Source organism: Myripristis murdjan, chromosome 14 (genome assembly GCF_902150065.1).
Source record: "Myripristis murdjan chromosome 14, fMyrMur1.1, whole genome shotgun sequence".
Classification (NCBI taxonomy): domain Eukaryota; kingdom Metazoa; phylum Chordata; class Actinopteri; order Holocentriformes; family Holocentridae; genus Myripristis; species Myripristis murdjan.
Window position 1 is genome coordinate 19,556,162 of NC_043993.1, and position 21,624 is coordinate 19,577,785.

The 21,624-nt window shown below is 42.4% G+C and overlaps 1 protein-coding gene across 2 annotated transcripts in view; it reads left to right on the forward strand.

Annotated features, from left to right (window-relative positions):
* The window catches only part of abr (ABR activator of RhoGEF and GTPase), a 151,936-nt gene that overhangs the window by 14,989 nt on the left and 115,323 nt on the right, over nucleotides 1-21,624 (forward strand). Inside the window, exon 1 of one of the 2 annotated variants that reach the window (XM_030068687.1) lies at nucleotides 8,530-8,942. The exons of the other annotated variant lie outside the window; for it this stretch is intronic. Within the exon in view, the coding sequence (XP_029924547.1) occupies nucleotides 8,882-8,942 (61 nt within the window). The 5' untranslated portion in view covers nucleotides 8,530-8,881. Of the gene's footprint in view, nucleotides 1-8,529; nucleotides 8,943-21,624 lie in introns of those variants that run through there. 2 annotated transcript variants of the gene reach the window in all.

The following is a 21,624-nucleotide window of genomic DNA, read 5'->3' on the forward strand; positions in this document are numbered from 1 at the left end:
GGAAGAAATGTATGAATCTCACACCATATAATACAAACTGCCATGAGTTTGTTTTAATTTGAATGCTGCTAGTCTCCAGTCACTAAAGATAGTGCTTACTAAAGTGAGATCTGTGATGACTGTCTGTGTTCTCATCCTTTAGTGTCTAAAATGGCCAAGGGGTCCTAAATTGTGGTCAGTCGGATCACAGGTTTTTCCATCACTCATCATCACTTCCTCTTGTATAGATATGCAGTTTCTATTCCCTGCTCCCACTTTAGCACAGCCGCAGCTCCTTACTTTAGCTCCTGAAATTGTGTTGGCAGAATCGTAACACTAGAGTGCAGTAGTTCATTATTTAGACGTCAACTCGCCTGCTTATTGTACCATCATCATATTCCTCGTCTCCATCAATGCAGTTGTTGTATCCATAGCACGAGTCCGCATGTAGTAATGGCATAAATGTGTGTGTGTGTGTGTGTGCGCATCTGTTACTGCATGATGTGAACATGGTAGCAGCTTTGCAGTTTGTTTTCACAACTCAGGAGCTTGGTGAGTGATTGTTATTTCTCAGAAGTCAATTTTTTAGGTGGTTAGGTTCCTGCGTGCACATGATACCCTCATGCATAAGTACACACACTAACACACACATGCACAAACATGTGTACCAATGTTGTGCAACAGCTCATGTGATATTTATGCTGTTTGTTCATCATTAGTGTTTGTTTTCATGCACACACATTCTCTGTTTCTCTCTCTTACACACGTTCGCAAAGGGAATGAGTGTGACAAAGAGGAGATACACTGATTCACAGCAAACTATCACATCTGTATGCCTGTGTGTGTGTGTGTGTGTGTGTGTGTGTGTGTAGCAATGCTCCCTATCTGGTGTCTGCCCAATCACAGCACAACCCAGATGATTTACACATTGACCTGAATAGATCAAAGTGAATTCAGCTGGCATGGAATAAATACACACTCTTCTCTCTCTCTGTGTCACATGTTCTTTCTGTCTTGCTCTCTGTCACACTCTCTCCCTTTCGCTTTCTCTCCACTGTGTCTTTCTCTCCCCTTTTCCATTTTTCTGCCTCTTACAAACAGAAACATGGAAACATTAAGCACACACACACACACACACACACAGTTGCACAGTGGTAGGCCAGACAGGGTCGTTCCACATAATTGGATGTTGAAGGAGCTGTGGGGAGATACGGGGCAAATGAGGTGAGAGGGAATTTCGGCTGCCAGGGCTGTTACACACACACGCACACACACACACACCCACCACATACATGCACACACAAGCAAACTGAAGCCCTCTGTCATGATCCCCTCATATTTACAGTAGTTTTATGAGAGCTGATCTCTCAGAGAGATGTCTGAATATGGTAGGAACACACACACATACACACGGTACAAGCAGTGCTGCTGTAGTAATACACTATACATTATCCTTGGAGAGGAGAATGAACAGCCAATGGAGAAATGAATGAGAAGATGGTAGAGTTTGATGACATTCAGTGATTGTTTGAGACAGATGATTTCTAAGAATTGTGTGTGTGTATAAAAGTTAAAAATAAATTCTAGTTTGAGATTGTTTTCACACCGATTAAACATACAAGAGACAGTGGGAACATACAGTGATTAAAAGAACACGGAAAAGAGACCAATTAAACATTTGTACAGTCGAGATGGAAACAAACCTCAAGGGGCTTATCAAGCCATTTGACTCCAAATCGAAAGAAATGCAAGAACAAAAACAAACAACAAAAACACCCGGAATGATTTCAGGCTATCACGTTTAACAAGCAGTCATCACCAGTACACTCCAGGCTTTTCAATAATGCATAATCATTGCTCATCCCTGCTGCCATCAGCTTCCCCAGCCCCCAAAACAAAGCCAGCAGGCCGACATGTAGGAAGATGCACAGATACAGAATCACTCCAGCCGTCTCCAAGGAGTGTGTTCACGCTTTGAAGGGTCCCTCAGAGGGGGATGTGCTCAGGTGGCAATATGATTCGAGGTATGATACCGGATTCACAAGATATTTAAGGGAAGATAAAATGCAATCAAATTAGTCTTTGATGAAATGTGTTTAGGTTAGGGTAATTGTTTCTCATTAATGTTATGAATCAAATGTATAAAGTGGCCAATGATTTGCTACATTGGTGAAGCGGTGCAGTTAATTTTTTGTAAGCATATGTCTGCACCATAATTTTTCAGATTTCTTCGTTAATAATTGCAGAATATTGGCAATACTGAAACATTTCATTGCACGTAGAATGCTACTTGCTGCCAAAACATTAATAGTATTAGATACCATATGTGCAGTAAAATAATTTTCAAGGTTATACATTTGCAGTTTATAATTGTGAGGAACAATCCAAATCACTTTGCTGAAACAGTTTAGATCATTATTTTGGCCACAGTCATTTAGACCCTAAATCTTGTTTCATTCTGTTGTATTTTTTTGCCCAGACATATTTGTTTGAGATTTTACTCTGACTATCTGATATCCCACTGTTAATTTCTACTTTGAGATGTTTTTGTGTCAAAATACGCTCCATGCTGTGGTACATTTCTGTGGCTAAGTGTAATGTTAGATGATTGTTGGAACATATTGGAGGATTAAATTAGTACATAACCTGAAGCTAGGCAAGCAACTGTCTAATCTGCATTTAGTAAAACAAAAACACAGCAAAGGCAAAATAGAGAAGTTATCCATAAAATTGTTCTTAGCAAATAAATATCCTGTTGCTGCTGTTAAAACATAAACTTGTTAACTCAAGCTATTCTCTGCTTAGCAGCCTCAGTCAGAGCTAACCTCTGCCAGGTTAACACAGGCTCATAATGTCAGTTCCATCTGGAAGTGGATATGTGGAGCAAATGTTCATAACAACAGTCACATTCATTCCGGTGGATGTTGTTTGCCAGATATAATTTATTTTAGCCTAATTTGTTTTCTTTGGGCTCTTTTTTTCTTCTTTTTTTGCTTCAGTGCTCCATTAGGCTTGTTGGAGCCACTGAGGTGGAAACACAGCTGCCTGCTTCCTGTATATGCAGCTGCACTCACACACACACACACACACACACACAGAGTAGTGGCTGTAGAATAAATTTGGTGTGTGCAGGGCAATGGGGTGTGATCCAGAGAGTAATCCAGAAAGGGGCAGATCCGGCTTTTAACCATTTATAGTTCACTTTCTACGTGTCTATCACATTGTGTTCCTGTGCCAAGTTGGCAGGGGGAGGGGCTGTTTGAGGCTGAGCAAGCCCAGGAAGCAGAAAGGGGAAGTTGTAGGCAGCGTGGCACCACACACACACACACACACACGCACACCACCATCACGTCCTCACTCTGTGGTTGCTGCCCCAGAGAGATGGGATAGGGTGGTGACTGGAAAATTAGTGCTATCAACAGAGCCCTCTCCTGTCTCTGTAGGGCCTGGGGCGGGGTCGAAATGTTGGCTGGGTGGGGGGTGGGTGTATCTGGGCAGAGTACAGCCGAAGGTGGTGGTGGTTATTGGATGATGGGCTGCTACTCCACCTAATTACACACACTTACAAACAAACACACACAGTCACTCTCTCTGCACCCTCCACCGTACATGACAGGAAATCTTTACCTCTCCAGATTTGGGTTGGTACCAAAAATTCTAAAAAAAAATAAAGGACGATAGTGATTCAGCCTATATCCACTACACTGGAGTTTCTACTTTACTTTTTTAAACAGCAGTGTCTGGTAAAAATCCTCTGGCGCATGTTTTACTGTTCGATCAGCAGCAGCAACAGCAGTGGTTTGTTTGGAATAAATTGAAGAAGAGCATTGGAGAAGCACCACAGCATTGACCACTTCATACCAATGAGTTTTCCGAAATTTGAATATAAATAAATAAGTAAATAAAATAAAGCGTGAGAAACTTTATGATTGCCACAGTATCAGTGAAAAACCCGTACTAGTATGCTAATGGAAAAGCCACGTTGGCCTTTGCAATAAAATTTTGTATTTTGTGTTCTAGGAGTACGTTATGGATATTCTGTGTGTATTTTTTGCCTTTTTGTGGCAGTCTTGTCATAACTGCAAGACAAAAAACTAGTTTTTTTCATCATCTGTGCAGCTTTGGCGAGCACAAAGAGCATTTGCCATGGGCGCTAAAATGCAGTGGGCGCATACATGCAGAGCACTGCTGTACAGTGAAAGGTTTCTTTGAGCTGCATCTCTTCTCTTAGATTAATACACAGCAGAGCTAGTTGTACAATTTGCAAAATGTGCTTATCATGTTTTTCACATCTGCTTTACTCAGTGCAGTTCAACTTCATATCTGTTAACAGTTAATTTCCTAGTTGATTTCGTTCTGAAACAGACTGGGTTTTTTTTTCCAGGTTAGCCTCTTTATTTTGGTCCTTAAATGCAACTCCAAGTAGCACTAAAAATGTCTCAAAAGACTCTTTGAACCCTGCAGATACCCTTCAGCATGATGTAGTACAGTGACCCAGTAATGCCCTTTATACAGACGGTACTCCCTCACAGCGGGATCACACACATGATCAAAGACAAGCATTGATTTTTGGCTTTTTTTGGGGGGGGCTTGTTGTAGCCCATATTGACTGCTGTACTCACTGGTGCTGGATTGCCTCTTTGCTTCATATTTGTGTGCGCTTCCAAACTCTTCCACGTATGTGATTTCAACACGAGTGCAGACCAGAGGTGACTGTCTGAGCAGAGCGCTTTATTAGGACTCGACCTGACCTGAAGGTTATCCGACACAATGCAACTTCTCTCCAGGGATAGCCAATTTCCATTTGGAGACATTTTAAAAGATGATAGCCTGAAGTCTGGATCTGATCTGACTGCATCCGGCCTCTGTATGTGGGTCTGTGCGCCAACACACACACACAAACAGAGCGCTGACATTTATGAAGAATGAACCATCACTTTAGCTTTGTCAGTGTGTTTCAGAGAGCCAGACAGCTTCACAAAAGTCTTCAACCACGCTGATGCTGCTCTCAAGGCTGACAGCAACTATTCTTACCTGGGCTAATTGCTCTGTCTGTTTGGCTAAGTGTGTGCATGTGTGTGTGTGTGTGTGCACGCCTTTGTCACAGTGTTGTACAGACAGTTGTTAATGGGCCTTTTTACTACACAGCTTGACTGCACATTAATATTTGATACAGGTTTGTGACGCTCCAGGAAGGCTAACATTGCAGCTTGGTGTGTTTTGTGTGTGTTGTGTTTGGAAGTGTATGTGTGTGTGAGTGTGTGGCATGTGTGTGTTTTCTTTGTTTGGCTCTGCCTCTTGAATGATGATGGGCATTTAGGAGGGGAAGGCGGTCTCTGCTTTAAAAAAAGAAAAAACAAACCCGAAAGACGGGTAGACACCCAAACACACAGACACACACACACACACACACACAAAGGCACATGTGGACAGAGGTAATATGACATGTCTGTGTGTGTGTGTGCGTGTGTAAGAGAGAGAGAGATACACTGTATTGTCCCAGATTTAAGACAAAGAATGTTGAAGGCTGTATAGTAGATTAATCCATTTTTGATGAGGTGCCACTTAACATCCTTATGCCTCCCTCTGTGTGTGCACCTTGTGTGTACTTTGTGTGTGTCTGTGTGTGTCTGTATGTGTGTCTATGTATTTATGCATTTTTGTCATGCTGGAGTGATTTCTTTTTCCTCCAGTTGTGGCGACACATTTATATTCATTAGTACGACATTCATTAACACATAGAGGCCTAAATCAGATACCTGGACACACACACAGACAGGCACACACACACACACACACACACACACACATATATGCGAATACATATAGAGAGACGTGACCCCTGGCTAGATGAGCTCTCTGGGTGCCCTGCCCTTGTGTGTGTGTGTGTGTGTGTGTGTGTGTGTGTGTGTTTTCCTCCAGCTGGCACATAAGGGCTGTGCAGCCAGACAAAGAGTGGTGCTCGGGGCCCAGCGCTCTGCCTGATGGGGCAGGAGGGGGGAGGAGGAGGAGGAGGAGGAGGAAGAAGGGGGGAGTCCTCCTGTCAGCCTTTGTGTCCTAATTGAAGTTTTTCTGCTTCTCACCCCCCTCTACCTCCACCCTCTTCCTTCCTTCCATCCCCCATGCTGGTTAGAAGGAGAAGAGGGGGGGGATGAAGGGCTGGATGGAGAAGAAGGAGGAGGAGGAGGTGGCGTGGACTTGGAGAGGAGGGTTTCATATTGGGCTTTGTTGCTGCCGGCGTGATGCTCGTCTCTGATTGCTCTCCTCTTGTAACACACGCATACATAAACATGGAGGTCTGATGAAGAGGAGAGGGTGGTGTAAAACAGGATTGTTGTTGAATGGCGACGCTGTCAGTTTTATCTTGACTGAACAGCAGGTACAGGAGACTTCAACATGCTCATTAAAACCTGACAGGGAAATGAATAAATGCCAGCCATGAATGCTTTATTGTTACACATAATTTTGCTCTGTTAACTTAACAATCCATAACATCGTATCCTAATCTGTCATTTAGCATTTTAAAGCGAGGCTCGGCTCAAAGTTTCCAGATTCCAGGAATAAGTTGTGTAAGTTTGGTATGAAATAGACCAGTGTTTTCTCTGTAGGTTAACGCAGCTGTTTTGCTTTGGGCAATAATTCTAGTTTGGCCCCATATGTGTCGCTGCTAGAGTCTAAGTTATGTTTCAAGTGGAGCAGCTATTGTTGGAGCCGTATTTAATCACAATATAAGCAATACTTCTAAAACATGCGGATTATAGTTTTAGATAATCTGCTGAATTGCAGTGTTTATTTTAATCATTTTTAGTCATTTTCCTATTGTGGTGGCACACAGAGGAAACACGGAGTAGACCTTTGTCACGACAGCCATTTTGATGTGAAATAGCAGGGTATGGGGATATACTGCCAACTGCCTAGTTTTTACTTTTTCCTCTCTATAAATCTGTTTTTAGATGTTATATAGATTTTAAAAGGTAATAAAACAGCCCAATGAAGGGAAGGAGTGTTGTACCTCCTCACAATAACATGACAACGAAATGTGGACAAAACAAAACAAAACAAATGGATTTTACGCCTGTGTTTACCTGCTATTCCAAAAAAAAGGTCTACAGTGTATTTTTTTTATATTAACATTTGTGGACAGACATTTTTCAAGGTTTCATGCACTATTTATTTATTTTTTTTCCTCACATTTCATATGTCATGTCAGTGTAGGGAGGTGCGACACTCATCACTCACTTTCTTTCCTTGAAATCTTTGTTTGGTTGTTTTTATTGCTTGCTGTTAACATAAAAACATCTACATAACATCTTAAAATAGATTTACAGAAGGAAAAACTAACAACTAGACCCTTTGTAACTACAGTTTGACTGTAGTTCACTTTACCAGCACTGGTGAAATACACAGATATCAGTGTTAAGTGAATGATGTTCTTTCATCTCACTGGCTTCTACACACATACACACACATGGGTGCCTGAGTGTCTCTTTCATGTGTTTCCAAAATGTGTATGTGTGTGTGTGTGTGTGTGTATATGTGGAGGGGGGTTAGCCAGTTGCCACGGGAACAGAAGAGGGGAGTAGTTTTAAAATATGACATCTGAACCCAGTCTCCCTCTTTCTCTCTCACTCTCTCTCTCTCTCTCTCTCTCTCTGTCTCTGAATGACTGACTCTCTCTTTCATGTCACCAACACACAGTAGCTCATTGTTTCTGTCCGTGGCGATCAAGCGGTAGCAATCCCAAGCTGATGGTGTAGTGTGTGTAACACATCAGCAGCGGCCTGGGAGCCCGGTAGACAGGGATACTAGTGGATCTACTCAAAAACACATTAGCAGACACTGAGGATTACAGCAACGCATTCCTCTAGAGAACAGCACTAATGTAACCTAGACAGAGACAGACAGAGGTAGGGAATTTAATTTGAAAATCCACTTTTTTTTTTTTTTACAAAAAGGTACTTTACATAATTGAGGTCAAGGTAAAACAACCATCTACACAGTCTGGAAAAAAAACATGCAGCAGGCTTTCCCTTGTAAAAGCGACAGAAAGTGCGCGTGTGGAAGCGAGTTGAGTGTGTTCCTAACACCGTCTGATTCCTACTTGGGCTACCCAGGACCAAAAAATTTATAAATTCATGTTTTAAGGCAGTTTAATTAAGGATCCGCCAAATTGTAGAATGTGAAAGAAAGAGAAAGACCCAGAAAGAAAAAAAGGAAGAGAAGGACTCTGACATGTAATGCACATTTGACACAAACCTCATTATGTGGTGCTTCTGAAATCCCCTCTGCTCAGATACACAGAGAGAGAGAGACACACAGGAGACGAGTGAGAGGGAGAGAAAGAGGCTGAGGAGCTGTTCACGCAGGCTTGAGTGAGAGAGAGAGCGGGAGAGAGAGAGAGAGAGAGAGGAGGGGTGGATGGGAGGGAGTGAGCAAGCCAAAGAGAGAGAGGGGAGTGCTTTTCCCTTCCCCTAGCAACGGTCGGCGGTGGTCGTCTCCAGCCTGTTGTTTTCTCACTCTCTGTCTCGCTGTCTCTCTATAGCTGTCTCCTTGCTTGCACCGCTACTACACACACACACACACACACACTCCCTCTCTTTCTCACACACACAGTCACTCATACACTTGTTTGTCAGCTCACACAGTCACTCCCTTTGCTCGTCTGCCTGTTGGACCCTGGGGTGTCTTTTTCCTCTTTTTTTTTTTGTAATTCTTTTTGCTCTTGGAAGATGAAAGCGGATTTTCAGGGATAAAGGGAGGAAGAGGCGACGCAAAGCAACAACAGGAGAAGAGAGAGGAATAGTAGGACAGAGACAGAGAGGCAGAGTAAGAGAGAGAGAGAGAGAGAGGGAGAGAGAGAGGAACGAGCGAAGGAAGGGAAGGGAAGGGAGAGAAGAGGAGGATGGAGCCCCTCAGCACCCGTGGCCTGCCCCGACTCTCCTGGATAGACACCCTCTACAGCAGTATGTATCCATCCACCCATCCATCCGTGTGTGAATTTACCCACTCCTCCTCTCCCTGCATTGCTTTCTATTTATCTATCCAGCCGTTTTACCTCTCTCGCTCCCCCCCGCTCACATCATCTCCCAGGCTGTCTGTTCGCGTCACACAACCACAGCCACACTACACACACTTTGCATTTTTTGCACGACTTCCAATTAGTGTACATCACCACGGCTGTCCATAACAAGATGGTCAACCCCCTTTCTATTCTCTCTCCTCTCTCCCTAATGGTGACATTAACTCAGGTCTACTGTTATCGGGGCTGTTTGCTCGCTTGCTGGCGGCCACAGAAGCGAAGAAAGCCCAGAGGAACCCGGAGTGTGTGTGTATGTGTATGTGTGTATGTGTGTGGGGGTCATTCTTCCAATGTGGGGCTATGTAGAACTCGGGGATCCGTCCAATCCAGGACACAAGCTGTCTGATGTTTAATTTTTAATGTACTACTGTTTGTCGGCCATCCTCGCCTACTACACACTGTATCCAGGGTCTGTTTGGGTTGTTCTGATGAGAGCACCGTCCAGTGCTGATTAATGTGCTAACAGTGAGGAAACAACATATGTAACAGCAGTTCACTCTGCCCTTCCTCCTACATTCTCCACAGCACAGCTAGACCTTGGTTGTCATGTAGGCAGGTTATTACATAAAAGGCGTTTCATGATGGGGATTTGGGAGGATTGGAGAAAAGTGTGTACTGTTTTTGCCTCCTGCACAGAACGGCAGAGTGTGCTTTTTCAAGATGGGTTAAGCACCAACTCAGAACAAGGAATTTGTAGCACACATCTCCTCAGATTTAGCTTTGATTTATGTTTTTTTAGTGAGTTGCTGGCTGTTTTGGTTTTGGATGCAGGTTTTCACTGTGTGACAAAAACTGTTGTGAAATTGCTCTGCTGTGTCACCATTGTTGCCATGACTTAATCTGCAGAGAGGGAGTGAATGGAGAATAGAAGGGTTGTAGAGGGGGGCGGCAGTGGGGTTTTTAGTGGCAAAGAGACAAAAAGAACTAGTGTATCGTCAGACTGACTGGATTCGGCGGGAAAATGAAGTTTGAATTCATCGGAAACCCTCTTCACTTTTATGTGAATACACACTGAGAGCTGTTGCACATGAGTGTTTATATGGCTACATCATCGTCAGACTTAAATGCAGTCATCAGCCTATTTATTTGATCAATAACCAGCCATAAACAATATTAGCAGACATATTGAACATATCGTTGTTGTCCGGTGAAACCTCGTATCTCCAGTTTTGATGTTGTTTTATGTTTTAATTTCTTCAGCCCTGCCATTTTCCATCGGGCTCATTATTACAAATCTATGCTATGCATCTGAGCTTTGTTCAGACCCACAAAACTTTGTTTTAAATTATCATGGAGATCCCAAGGTTGAATTTTATACACATTTAATATGCATTTACCTGCAGTAAATGTGTATAAAATTGGACATCTAGATATTTTGTAATTGTTGCAGTAATGGTGCAACCATATAACAATGGCACTGTGGCATATTTCACCCATTGTAAGTGTGATGGAGCTTCAATAAAGCACTGCAACCAGCAGATACAGAATATGTATGTGATGCATTGACAGAGGCATTATGTAGTTTCTGACTTTGTTGCTCACCACAGTGGCTGTATTTTGTGATAAACACAAAAAAAATTCAAAGTATGCATTCTGAGCATCAAAGCTATGCAAAATGTGAATGATGGCTCACAGCTCTTTCCCTCTCAGACAGACTTGCAAGTGTCAGGCTTTTCTTTCGGCACCCGGCCTTGATATCACATGTTTTCAAAGTCCTGCGGTGTAGTTTTATGATAGAGGACTTTATGAAGCACCACCATTTATCAGTTGTTCTTAATGTGTGAGAGCATTGAAATATCTCGGCAGTGAGTGCACAAATCAGCCTACTTTTATAAATGGATTAGGTCAATGTAATGGTCTGATAATGAATTTGGCTGCATAGTTGGTCTGTTCATTTTTTTACTCTCTTCTGGTGCTGCTGTGGCTACAATAGATCATAACCCGGCCAGTGTGCTTTCACATGTTTGATTTGCTTTGTGTGAAGCTCGAGAGGTTCACACACCTCCTCTCTTTGTGTACCCAGTAACAGGCTCAGTTAATTCAGATCACATCAGACCAGAGAAGCTCGGTTGAGGCTATACATTGTTTTTTTTTTCTGGAGAAAAGAATCTTGTCATCCCATTGCCCTGAAAGCAATCTTTTATCCCTCTCATACTGTCTGTGTGTGTGTGTGTGTGTGTGTGGGGGTATGTGTATGTACATGTGAAAAATGGTGGTACATCTGTACTTGGTGAAAGTGGATTGTCCTGCTCCCTCCCTCCCTTGGAGGAAAAAAATCACTCACCAATTTTATGACCTGTCTGAGGGTTGATGTTACCCAAACTTACAAATACACACTAAACACTGCTTCAGGCTGTGGTGAATGCTAAATGTAGAAATCACTCCTCACATGTTAATTGCAAAGGTTGACTTGACTTAACCCACAACATCACAACAGAGTACATTCAGTATTATAATTAGTGTTATCATTAACATCAGCAGGTAGTAGTCAGATGACTGACCATGAAGCAGCAAATTATGAGACTAAAGAGTTTTATCACACAAAATACCTATCTATTGACGAGGAACTGTACCAAAATGTGGATTCTGTTTGATGACCCGGTCCCACCCTTGTTACATTGTCATACTTCATTATTAAAGCTACTTCAGGCCATAACTGGTTTCCTTTCTCTTCAGCCACTGAGACTGTGTTAATGGCCTGGCATTAAGCCTTGACCACACATCCTTAACTCCCTGAGTAAACTGGGAGTGGAGGCTGCCGCGAAGCGCCCAACTTCCCCAAGAGGCTGCTCTCGTTCAGCCTTGCACTCGGGCCGCAGCAGCTAAATTCAGTGTATTTTACCAGTGGTTTTGTTTTGTTTGTCTGTATCACTGCATCTTCCCCTGGCACTGTGGACCACAGCACCAGGTAGATGATGGTGTGGTTTTAGTGCTTTAGTGAGAATTTCTTCCCACTTTGTTCGCTGTTGTCCTGTGAGGTTGAATGAATGGAATATGGGTTCTTATTCACACCGGGGACACTCCTTATGCTTTCTTGGGTTTGTGAGGTCTGAAATTATCCTCTACACGCTGTGAATCAAAGTTGTTTTCTTCATTTTGAAAGGCAACTTGATATACTCTGTTGTTCTGATTAATAGCTGCCTGTTTTATCTCCGTTGCTGCTGTCAGGTATAATAATATAAACTTGTATAGCATTCATCAAGACCAGCATTACAAAGCACTTCACAAGGAGCTCAAAAATAAAACAATAAAAAACACAAAATTTGAAGTTAAGACTGGATAATGAGAATAAATGAGCAAACACAAGAATTAAAACACCAAGAACAAAATGTAAAAACTATGGATGATGAAATCCACAAAACAGACTCATTTACACTTTAAAACAGAGTGCAGTATTGAAAGTGCAGTGCCAGTAATCCTTGAACTAATACAACACAACACAACAAACCAGTTAAAATAATAAAAAGCCCTTTCCCTTTTTCAGAAGTGATTTAAAAGATGATACTGAAGGTATGCCAATAGTTGGTTTATGTCAGGTCTGCGTCAACCTTGGTTTTCCACCCACTTTTCATCCTGGTAGGATATGCACCGCACCCTCTTGGGACACGTATCTGGAAATAGGCCTCTTATCTTTTTTTACCTCAAGAGTTGCATAAATGACAGCCTCCAGTTTAATGAACACACTTCCATATTACAAGAAACAGGTTTCAAATCAGAGCTCAAGCCTAAAAAGAATGAATTTGACTGTGAATGAGGCTCTAATTGGTCACATTATTTAACATATTCTGCTTGATAATAAGACCTGAAGTCAAGGCTAAATGAAATTATCTCATATTAACCTATTTATTATAAAGGTCAGAAAACAATGAGATGCAACTGTGTAAAAACTGCATCATGTTTCAGTGAAGGCGGAGGCTCAAATACACACTGACAAGGGCATGTACACAAAAACACACACTCTCACAAACAAAAATCACTGTACCAGACCTCTCATTTATCAACCTGGGCACTGTTTGTCCTGCCAGCAGCGTAAGTGGTAGACTCCCAGACAGCTATTAGCATGCATGAGTGTGTGAGAAAGAAAGCTACTTGAACAGATGCCCCTCATTTTCTCTCTTCCTTTGCCTCTTACTCTTCCTCACGGGTATTGTCCATGTGGCCCCATCATTCACTCGACTAGTGTGGTCTCTCTCTTGTCTTCACAGATGATTTCATCAATTTCGTTGTAATCTGCAGCGGAATAAGAATTTTCTTTTCACGCTTGGTCTTGATTTTTAGGGATATTTTGATGTTGATCCTCACGGTTTATCTCTAGCTCATCTGTGTACCAGCCTTCTGTTGTTGAGTTTTCAACAATATTGGTTGATTTATTTTTTGTTGATGCGATGGCTGTGCAGGATGGACATTTTCTCCTGCTGCAGGCTGTGTACTTGAGCTTTTTCTAATCAAAAAGCAGTCCAGATTGGATTGGAAGGACTCCACCACTTTCATGCGCGTTTTTGCCACCAAACCCCTGTTAATTCCTGACCCCGATCTGCAGCCCGATCGACCGCCAAGTGCCGCCTTCAGAGTCTGTACATTCAGACTCTGCCAGCCTGAGCCATAACCTCTATCACCTCCAAACTCCACTGCATGAGCCGACGTCTTTGGAGAGTTGGCCTGAATCTCCTTGGGCTCGATTTAGTGTCACGTGACACCGCGGCAACATCAAAGGAGAGTGAGGTTATGTAAGAACCAGAATGTTGGCATTTTGGCATGTAAGGACAGAGGCTGCACATGCACATGCAAAGACACACACAACATGTATGTCCAAACATTTCTCCCTAATCAGAGCCACAGCGAGGATATTAATTTTGTGCAGCTCTCAGAGAGAAGTGAAGAAGCCTCCCGCATAGCAGCACTTGCTTTGTGCCTCGTGTGCCGTGACAACACACCGCTGTGTGGGCCAGAGTAGGCTGTGCTTTTCCAGGATGCAAGGGTTTAATATGCGCTGTATAATCCCTTTGTGCTGCCAGTGTTTTTACATATGAACATGGAATAACATGTTTCTGGCTGGAACTAATCTGCTGTGTGCTTTGTGCGCTTGTTAGGGTGCTGATGCCTTGCAATTGCTATGATTTAAAAAATAAATAAATAAATAACTGCATTAGCACAGCAGAGGTTTTGGAGTTGACACACATGAAAGATGCTGGAGAGCTATGCAGTTGTGGCAGCAATTTAAAGACCATGAAATTAAAAAATGACTTCTTGTGACTTCTTCTGATTTTATGCATTTCAGGTTAACAGGAGCTTAACAGATTTACTTGATTAGCTGGGCAAAGAGATGGGAAAGTTTGTGAAGACTCTAATGGTTGAATTTTTTTTTTTTTTTTTTTTTACGCAATGCTGCTGCTCAGGGATGGTGTGTTGAATCTCACCATGACCTCTGACATTCCTGTGGAAGTGAAGGCTATGAAGTCTTTTCACTATAGATGAGGGGATCAATCTATGATGACAGTCTTTTTAGGCCACCTGACTGCCCCATTGTGATCTTGTGGAGATGCAAAATTTGCTAACATTATTTCCGAATTTGCGTTCAGATTTAGCCACACAATAGCCCTCATATCAGCTGGCTGGCTGGCATTGAAGTTTACTTACAGGTGAAGCTAACTGTCAGACCTTTGGTCCAGCCTCTCCTGGCAGCACATAAACTGTGATGGATGGAGTTTATTTTATTGCTGGCTAGTGGCTCCTGGCTGACTCCGGCCCAGTCCCAGTTCTGTCTTCAAGTGTTTAATGTTGATAGTTTGTGCTTGGCTGTCACATGGCCTGTTTCAGCAAGCAGGAACACTGCAAAGTGATTCTGGATAGCTTCCCATTTTACAGAGACTTTAAGACGTGGAGGGATGTCCCACTTATCACAACCTACAAGATTTATCTTAACCAAACCACCCACCTCTCTCTCTTACCCTTTTTCTCTCTGTGTTTGTTTAGCTGATGGCTCTGCCCTCAGTGCCAAGAGAAGCAGGGCCAATCAGTGTGATCTGATAGTGTTTCCAAACATTTGTGGCTTAACCACAGAGGAGAGCACAGCACAGCACAAGCCAGCAGGTGTAGATGAACCAGTGGTTAACAGTGAAGAGCTGGCACCATCTGTGGAGCCGGCGTGCTGTCTTGCTGTACGAACGCATCCATGCCAGTTTTCACTGCAAGTGCCCGCTAAACTTAAGTATTTGTGGATACTGAGTACCAGTCCAGTCTATTATATGCACTAGAATATTGTATGCACACTGTTATATGTAAGATTCAACAGTCTACGATGCATGAAAAAGGCAGAGAATCAAGTAGCTTTACTGAAATTTTTAAGAGTCAAAACATGGCTTTGGTATCAGTGTCTGGTTTTGCTGAAATTATATACTGACCAACAAAAGCAAACACTTCCCTATTTTTAAAGTTAAAGTTCATGACGACTACAGTTTAGGTAAACATTTTTTTAATTACATACGGGAGATTTTTAAATGAAGCATTTTTCTCAGTTTCACCATTCATGCATTTGCTGTTTTTTTTTTGTCTTTTTAAGGAAACATAACACTGAAAACAGTAAGACTTAGTATCCAACATTATCATTAATCACACAACTCATAAACAGCTATAATCACCACCATTACCACATTCCAGCTCAGCCACCATAAAATAGCCATTATATTTATCCAGTAATGTGCAGTAAAAATTAGGGTTCATTTTGTTGGAATCAAATTTGTGAATTGTGTAATTTGCTGCAACAAATAATCTGGCTTGCATGTTCATCTTTGATTCATTGCCTTTCCACTGTACAAATTCCTCCATTATCCAAACCAGTTAATTCAAGCCTTCCTCTCCTTCGCTGTAGCTATAGAAACAGACTTTCAGATCTGGCCACTGAGCCTAGAAAAAAAGGAGCAGCCATGTTGCAAGGCATGTATGTGTGGAGAGTGAGAGAGAGAGAATGAATGAGTCAGCCTGAAGCAGCACAGCACAGCAGAGCGGACAGCAGAGCACAGTGTTGTTATGTAAGACTGTCATCTCTGCTGCCTCTGCCCTGCTTCTCTGCTGTGTGTGAGTGTGTGCGAGCATCTTCCTCCCATTGGGCCTGGTACTGGGTTTCTACTTATGTAATCAACATTATATTCACGTCTCCAAAACAGCCGGGACTTGAGTGTGGAATATTGCTGAAAAAAATGCGAGCAGCGGTGTGTGTGTGTGTGAGACACACGCTTTTGAGCACTGAAATAATCACTCACAATGAAGTCATTTAGCTGATCCTCTTACCCAAAGCTACTGACTATCAGTTAAAATGAAGTGGTTTAGACACGAGACACATGCGGGAATCAAACCCGGGACCTTGAGGCTACACCTCCTCTGGCCTCACACTGATATTTTTGCTATCATGCCAACTATTTCAGAAGCTCCTTAACCTTTTCATGGCAGGACCTGCTCCAAATTATGAATATTCAACAATTTTTTAAAGTAAAAATCATAAAGTGGGACTCACCAAGTCGGGTAAACTTGAAAACACATCTTTTTTTGAAAATCCTCTTCGGCTTTCTTTTCACACTAAGCAGGCGTTTTCATCTGTACCAACAGGACCTCTCAGAAACGGTCTTCATGTTGTTTAAATTTGAAAACTCTGGTCTGGTGTTGCAGTGTTGACAGAGTAGGGATCTCACGACAACCAATACTTCGGCACCAAGTCGACGCCAATAGTCCAAAAATACGATGGTACCTGTTTTTCTGTGGCACCGAAGTTACCGGATGTATTTATTTAGATTTAGTATTTATTTAGATTTAGCCTCCAGGCGGCCGAAACATATTCTTCCGGAACTGACGGGGGTAGTATACAAACGATTTACGGTTGTTCAAGTCTGCGCCGAAGAAGAAACAAATACATGTGAAGGATTGAGCGGCGGCTCGGCCTCAGTTTATGCAAAAGACACACAACGAAAATCATGTATGCAAATATTTTGCATTTGAGGTGGCTGAGGTGGATAATAATAAATTCAAACAGTCCCAAGTTGACCGTTAAATTGTTGTTTCTTTTTCAAATTATGTATAAGCCTACTTCTTATTTCCATATTTTTCTCATGTCTCTGCTGGATACTGCAATTGTAATTCTGTGCAATCTAAAAAGTTTTTAGTTAAGCACAGCTGACTTCTTGTTTGTTTTAAATACTTGAGGACTTAAATACTTGAATGTTCAACAGAATTTAATAAAGAAATGTATGTTGAAGTAAATGGGATTAATTTATTTATGTATTTATTTATTTTTTACTATGGTATTGGAATCGCAGAAATTCTCCGGTGTTGGTATCGACGACTGAAATTCTGGTATTGTGACACCCCCAGGATAGAGGAAGCCAAGCCTTTTGAAAATGCTGACTGAGGATTGTCATGTGACATAGACTGTAGCCTCTGCTCAGTATGTTTATTAGGGGACTTAAGGCAGTTTGTTTTTTCTCAGTGTGGACGGTGGGCTTTTGGAAAACAGTCTGAAGACATTTATCAAAACACAGGACATGATGTTACTATCCCTTGTGCCACAATAACATCATATCCTGTGAATCCTAGTGCGGTGCAGTATGGAGGCAACACCGAATGGCATTTTCAAATTAAACTGCTTAGTGTCGGCATGGCCTAATAGAGAGGAGCATCCCATCCTGTGTAATTAAGGCCCTGTAGATTTCCCCCGTTTTCCCAAAAGAAATTGTGGTGTCAGTATGATTAGTCACAGAAAATCTTCTCAAAAGTGATGAAATACAAACTGGAGAAAGCTGGACCCACCAGCATTGCTTCTCTCATCCCTTTAGCAGCCTTTGGTTTAAAGCATCAGCCAGGTTGGTAAACATGAGCATATTGTGTGCAGATTATTGACGCCACATCACAGGATTTCTGGGTATTGAAATCCTTAATTTTCATGCAGCTGCTTTGTAAAGTCGTCAACATGCAAAATTGCCTAGCGCAGCTTTATATGAGTAAACACGGGAAAGTCATTTTCATGTTTTATAAACATGACCTGTTGTTAAACATACAATATACAAACTTGAATTTTTGTTAGATATTGTGATCACCATCATGACTGAATGACTTGAGGAACAAAATTGTACTTCACTATAGGCATTTTATATCAACATCCTGACTATTTTTTAATCCAAAAGACGTAAAGGAAATTAAATGCTTCAGTACTTTCAATATGCCAATTTCTCTGTGATTATGAATTGTTGTAAAATCACATTGTACTGTCAAATGCAATTAATTGTGCGGCCCTGGCGCAAAGGCAGCCATATTAAGTTCAGACATGGCTAATTTAACATCTGTTCCAAGCGAGTGAGTCCAGCTGAAAAGTTTGAGCGAGGGATTTGGCACAAAGTCATAAAAGTAGCTCAAGAGAGATGGATCATTAGGCCTGGAGCTGCTTGCTCGCCCGTTTCCCTGCTGAGGGTTACATTGCTTCGTACCAAGGCTGCTTGCTTTTGTTCAATGACAACCCTGTGAATAATAGATGCTGCCTCTAGCCCGGCTGAATATGCTGTTTTCAGTCTCTTTCACTCACAACAAACCGTCTGGAGCTGAGACACTCTGGTAACACGTGGTCGCAGTTTACATCTCAGGAAAATTTGGAACAGCCCATCTTTGACAGTTGGGATGAGTAAGAGGGAATCGTGATGTCCACCTTAGAAAGCTGGAGTCATCTCTTCTAGGCTTTGTCTTTCACCCAGGAATTGTCCCATTATGATCAAGACAGTGTTTCTAAAACTGTATGGGTGCATGTGCTCAGTTGGATTTTTATTTGAATATTCTATTTTTTTTTTTTTTCTAATATTAGCTTTTACTGTTGACTTTGTAGCAACCTCAGTTCAGCCACACTGCTAGTGTTTTGCATGGAAATGAGGGAGTTATGGAAATGTGTGTGGAAATGTGCGCACATGAAGCTTCGCTGCTCTTTTGTTCATTGTAAGAATCACTGGGTTTGAAGTTCAGCTATAATCTACCTATGATAAGTCAGCAAATGGTGACATTAGCTCGATTTTCCTTTCATGTCTAAATTCAGTTGCTATATTCACGCAGGCGAAGCTCTGAAAATCCTTTGTTGCACTTGATGTTAGTGCGTGTGTCATGTGTCTGAGTGTGTTTGTGTTCTGGGAGTCTTTGGGGAGGTTCGCCATGTCCTGAGGGGCTGGAGCTGTGTGTGTTTGTGTGTGTGTGTGTGTGTGTGTGTGTGTGTGTGTGTGTGTGTCTGTGTCTGTGTATGTATGTATGTGTGTGTGTCTGGTATGTTACTATGGACAGCAGTCATCCTCGGGGGCTAGTAACCACCAACCCCTTCTTCTTTTGCCACCCATGCCCCCTTCTGTTCGGCCAATCGGCACACAGTAACACCACCCTCTCAGCCAATGGCGAGGCTGGCGTGTTTATATGCTCCCGGAAGGCAGAGACCATGATTAAGCATTCAGGGCAGTCGAGCAGAAGAGAGGAGAGGGGAGGAGAAAAGATAGGAGAGGGGGATGAACCGTCCATTATGAGTTGAAAGGGCTGATGCACTCAAGGAAAGACCAGCCACTCAGACAGACTCAGGTGGACAAAACACTGTATATAGGTTACACAGTATGTAGGCCATATATCACCATAAACTGTTTGAAGTGGGCTAATGCTCATGTTGGAGATAATGGGTTTGAATAAGACTCAAGTTAAGTTAAAGTTCAAGTTTATTTCGAGCCCCATATCACTGTCTCAAAGGGCTTTTCAAACCCATAAGTATACAACAGACAAAACAGGACGACACCCCCTGTGTTAATCATCATAGCGGACAAGAAAAGAAAAAAAAACATAGGTGAAACGGGTGAAAAATAGAAGAAATTTGAGAAGGCCCACAGAGAGAAGAACCCTTAATGGTCAGACAGGTGTACAATAGGTGCTGGCTCAGTGGGCAAATTACAAAAGCAATACAGTCAAATGGTAAATAAAGGTTCAAGACATTTGTTGTATCCTCACACACAAATTTTCCATCACTCTTGCTGTCATAGGGAAGTTGAATTCGTTTTTGTGGGGTTAAATAGCTGGGTAAGGGACAGCAGAGTGAAATACAGTGTCAAAAATGTGATCTATCGCGTTTGGTATGATATTTCTGTATGACTGAAGCACCTTGAGAGTTTCCGACACATTCACCCTTTGTATCACTCCTGTACAGAGTCTAGCATGTCTGAAAGCCATCTGTGTGGAAGAATTCATATTTATCTAACAGTGTTTGGCTGCTTGGTTAGAGTCAGTACGGCAAACCATCAAACCAAACATCCATTAAATGTTTCTCTGTGTTAAGTGCACGTGTACATTTGTGTGTGTGTGTGTGTGTGTGTGTGTGTGTGTGTGTGTGTGTGAGAGAGAGAGAGAGAGAGAGAGAGAGAGATGAAAAATTAATGGTCTCAGTATGGGTTGGTCTTCTTTTCACAGCAGGTGGTCTTTCTGCTGGGGTTCAGAGCTACATGTTCACATTCAGCCTGGTTGGCCCACAGTTAGTATAAACGAGCATTTCAGAAAGAAAGGAGAGAGAAAAATGAATGGTCAGTCAATACTGGTACCATCAGAGACTATGAATGCCAGTTTGAGGCCGCTCCTCTAAATCAGTACCTGCTTTTATTCACCACTTAACTGTGACCTTTCGCAGCTGGACCAAACTCAGAATCAATGGAGTGATGTCCACAAGGTCTCTTTTGTGAGTTTGTGTGTTTGTGTGTGTGTGCGTGTGTGTGTGTACTTGCCGGAACACTCATGCCAGGTGCCCTTGTGACTCAGAGTGCTTGCTCAGTGTATCACACACCATGCTGCATCCCCTCCTCCTCTCCGGTCACTTCCCAGCTTGTGGTTCTGTAGAAACATTTTAAAATAAACTTCACTGAGGGATGCTGAGGCCAAGCTCATTATCTGCAGTCTGTTGTGCGAGCCTGCATTCGCGCAGGGCTGTGCGTTCACAGTGACACACAAGCCACCTTGTAGTTTCAGCAGTTGGCTAATGATGGACAACAAGGCGTCGCTGCTCCATCCTGGGAGAGACAGTGATCTACAGAGAGGCTCTCGTTTGAAATGAGCTTCACTCTGAGTGCTTCATAAGCAACTCTCTCTTGAGATGTCACTCTTTGTTGCACATGTTCTTGTTTTCCCGGGTGTGTGTGTGTTTTTGTGTCTCCATCCACACTCCTGCCATCAGTGCTCAAGAGAAACAGATGCTGCCACAGTGTGCGGTGCTGTTTTCTTTTCCCTCTTTTTGTGAATGGCGCATAGTTGTCCTCAGCACACCTCCATGTATCATAGGCAGCTAAATGTGTACTGCCAACATTGTTTGGAAATGGTGTTAGGGCTTCGTCACGTTTCAAAGGATAATATTGCCAGTCCAGCTAGCAGTAACTTGACACAACTTAACCAAACTGTCATGCTTAAACCAATAGCCTTTGATTTCAGTAACCATTATTTTGATCAGGTTTCACTGGCCTCTTGTTCACCTTCAAGTAAAAGCCCGTACAGTGCTGCAGAATTGTTTTCATGCTTCAAGGTAAGAAGCG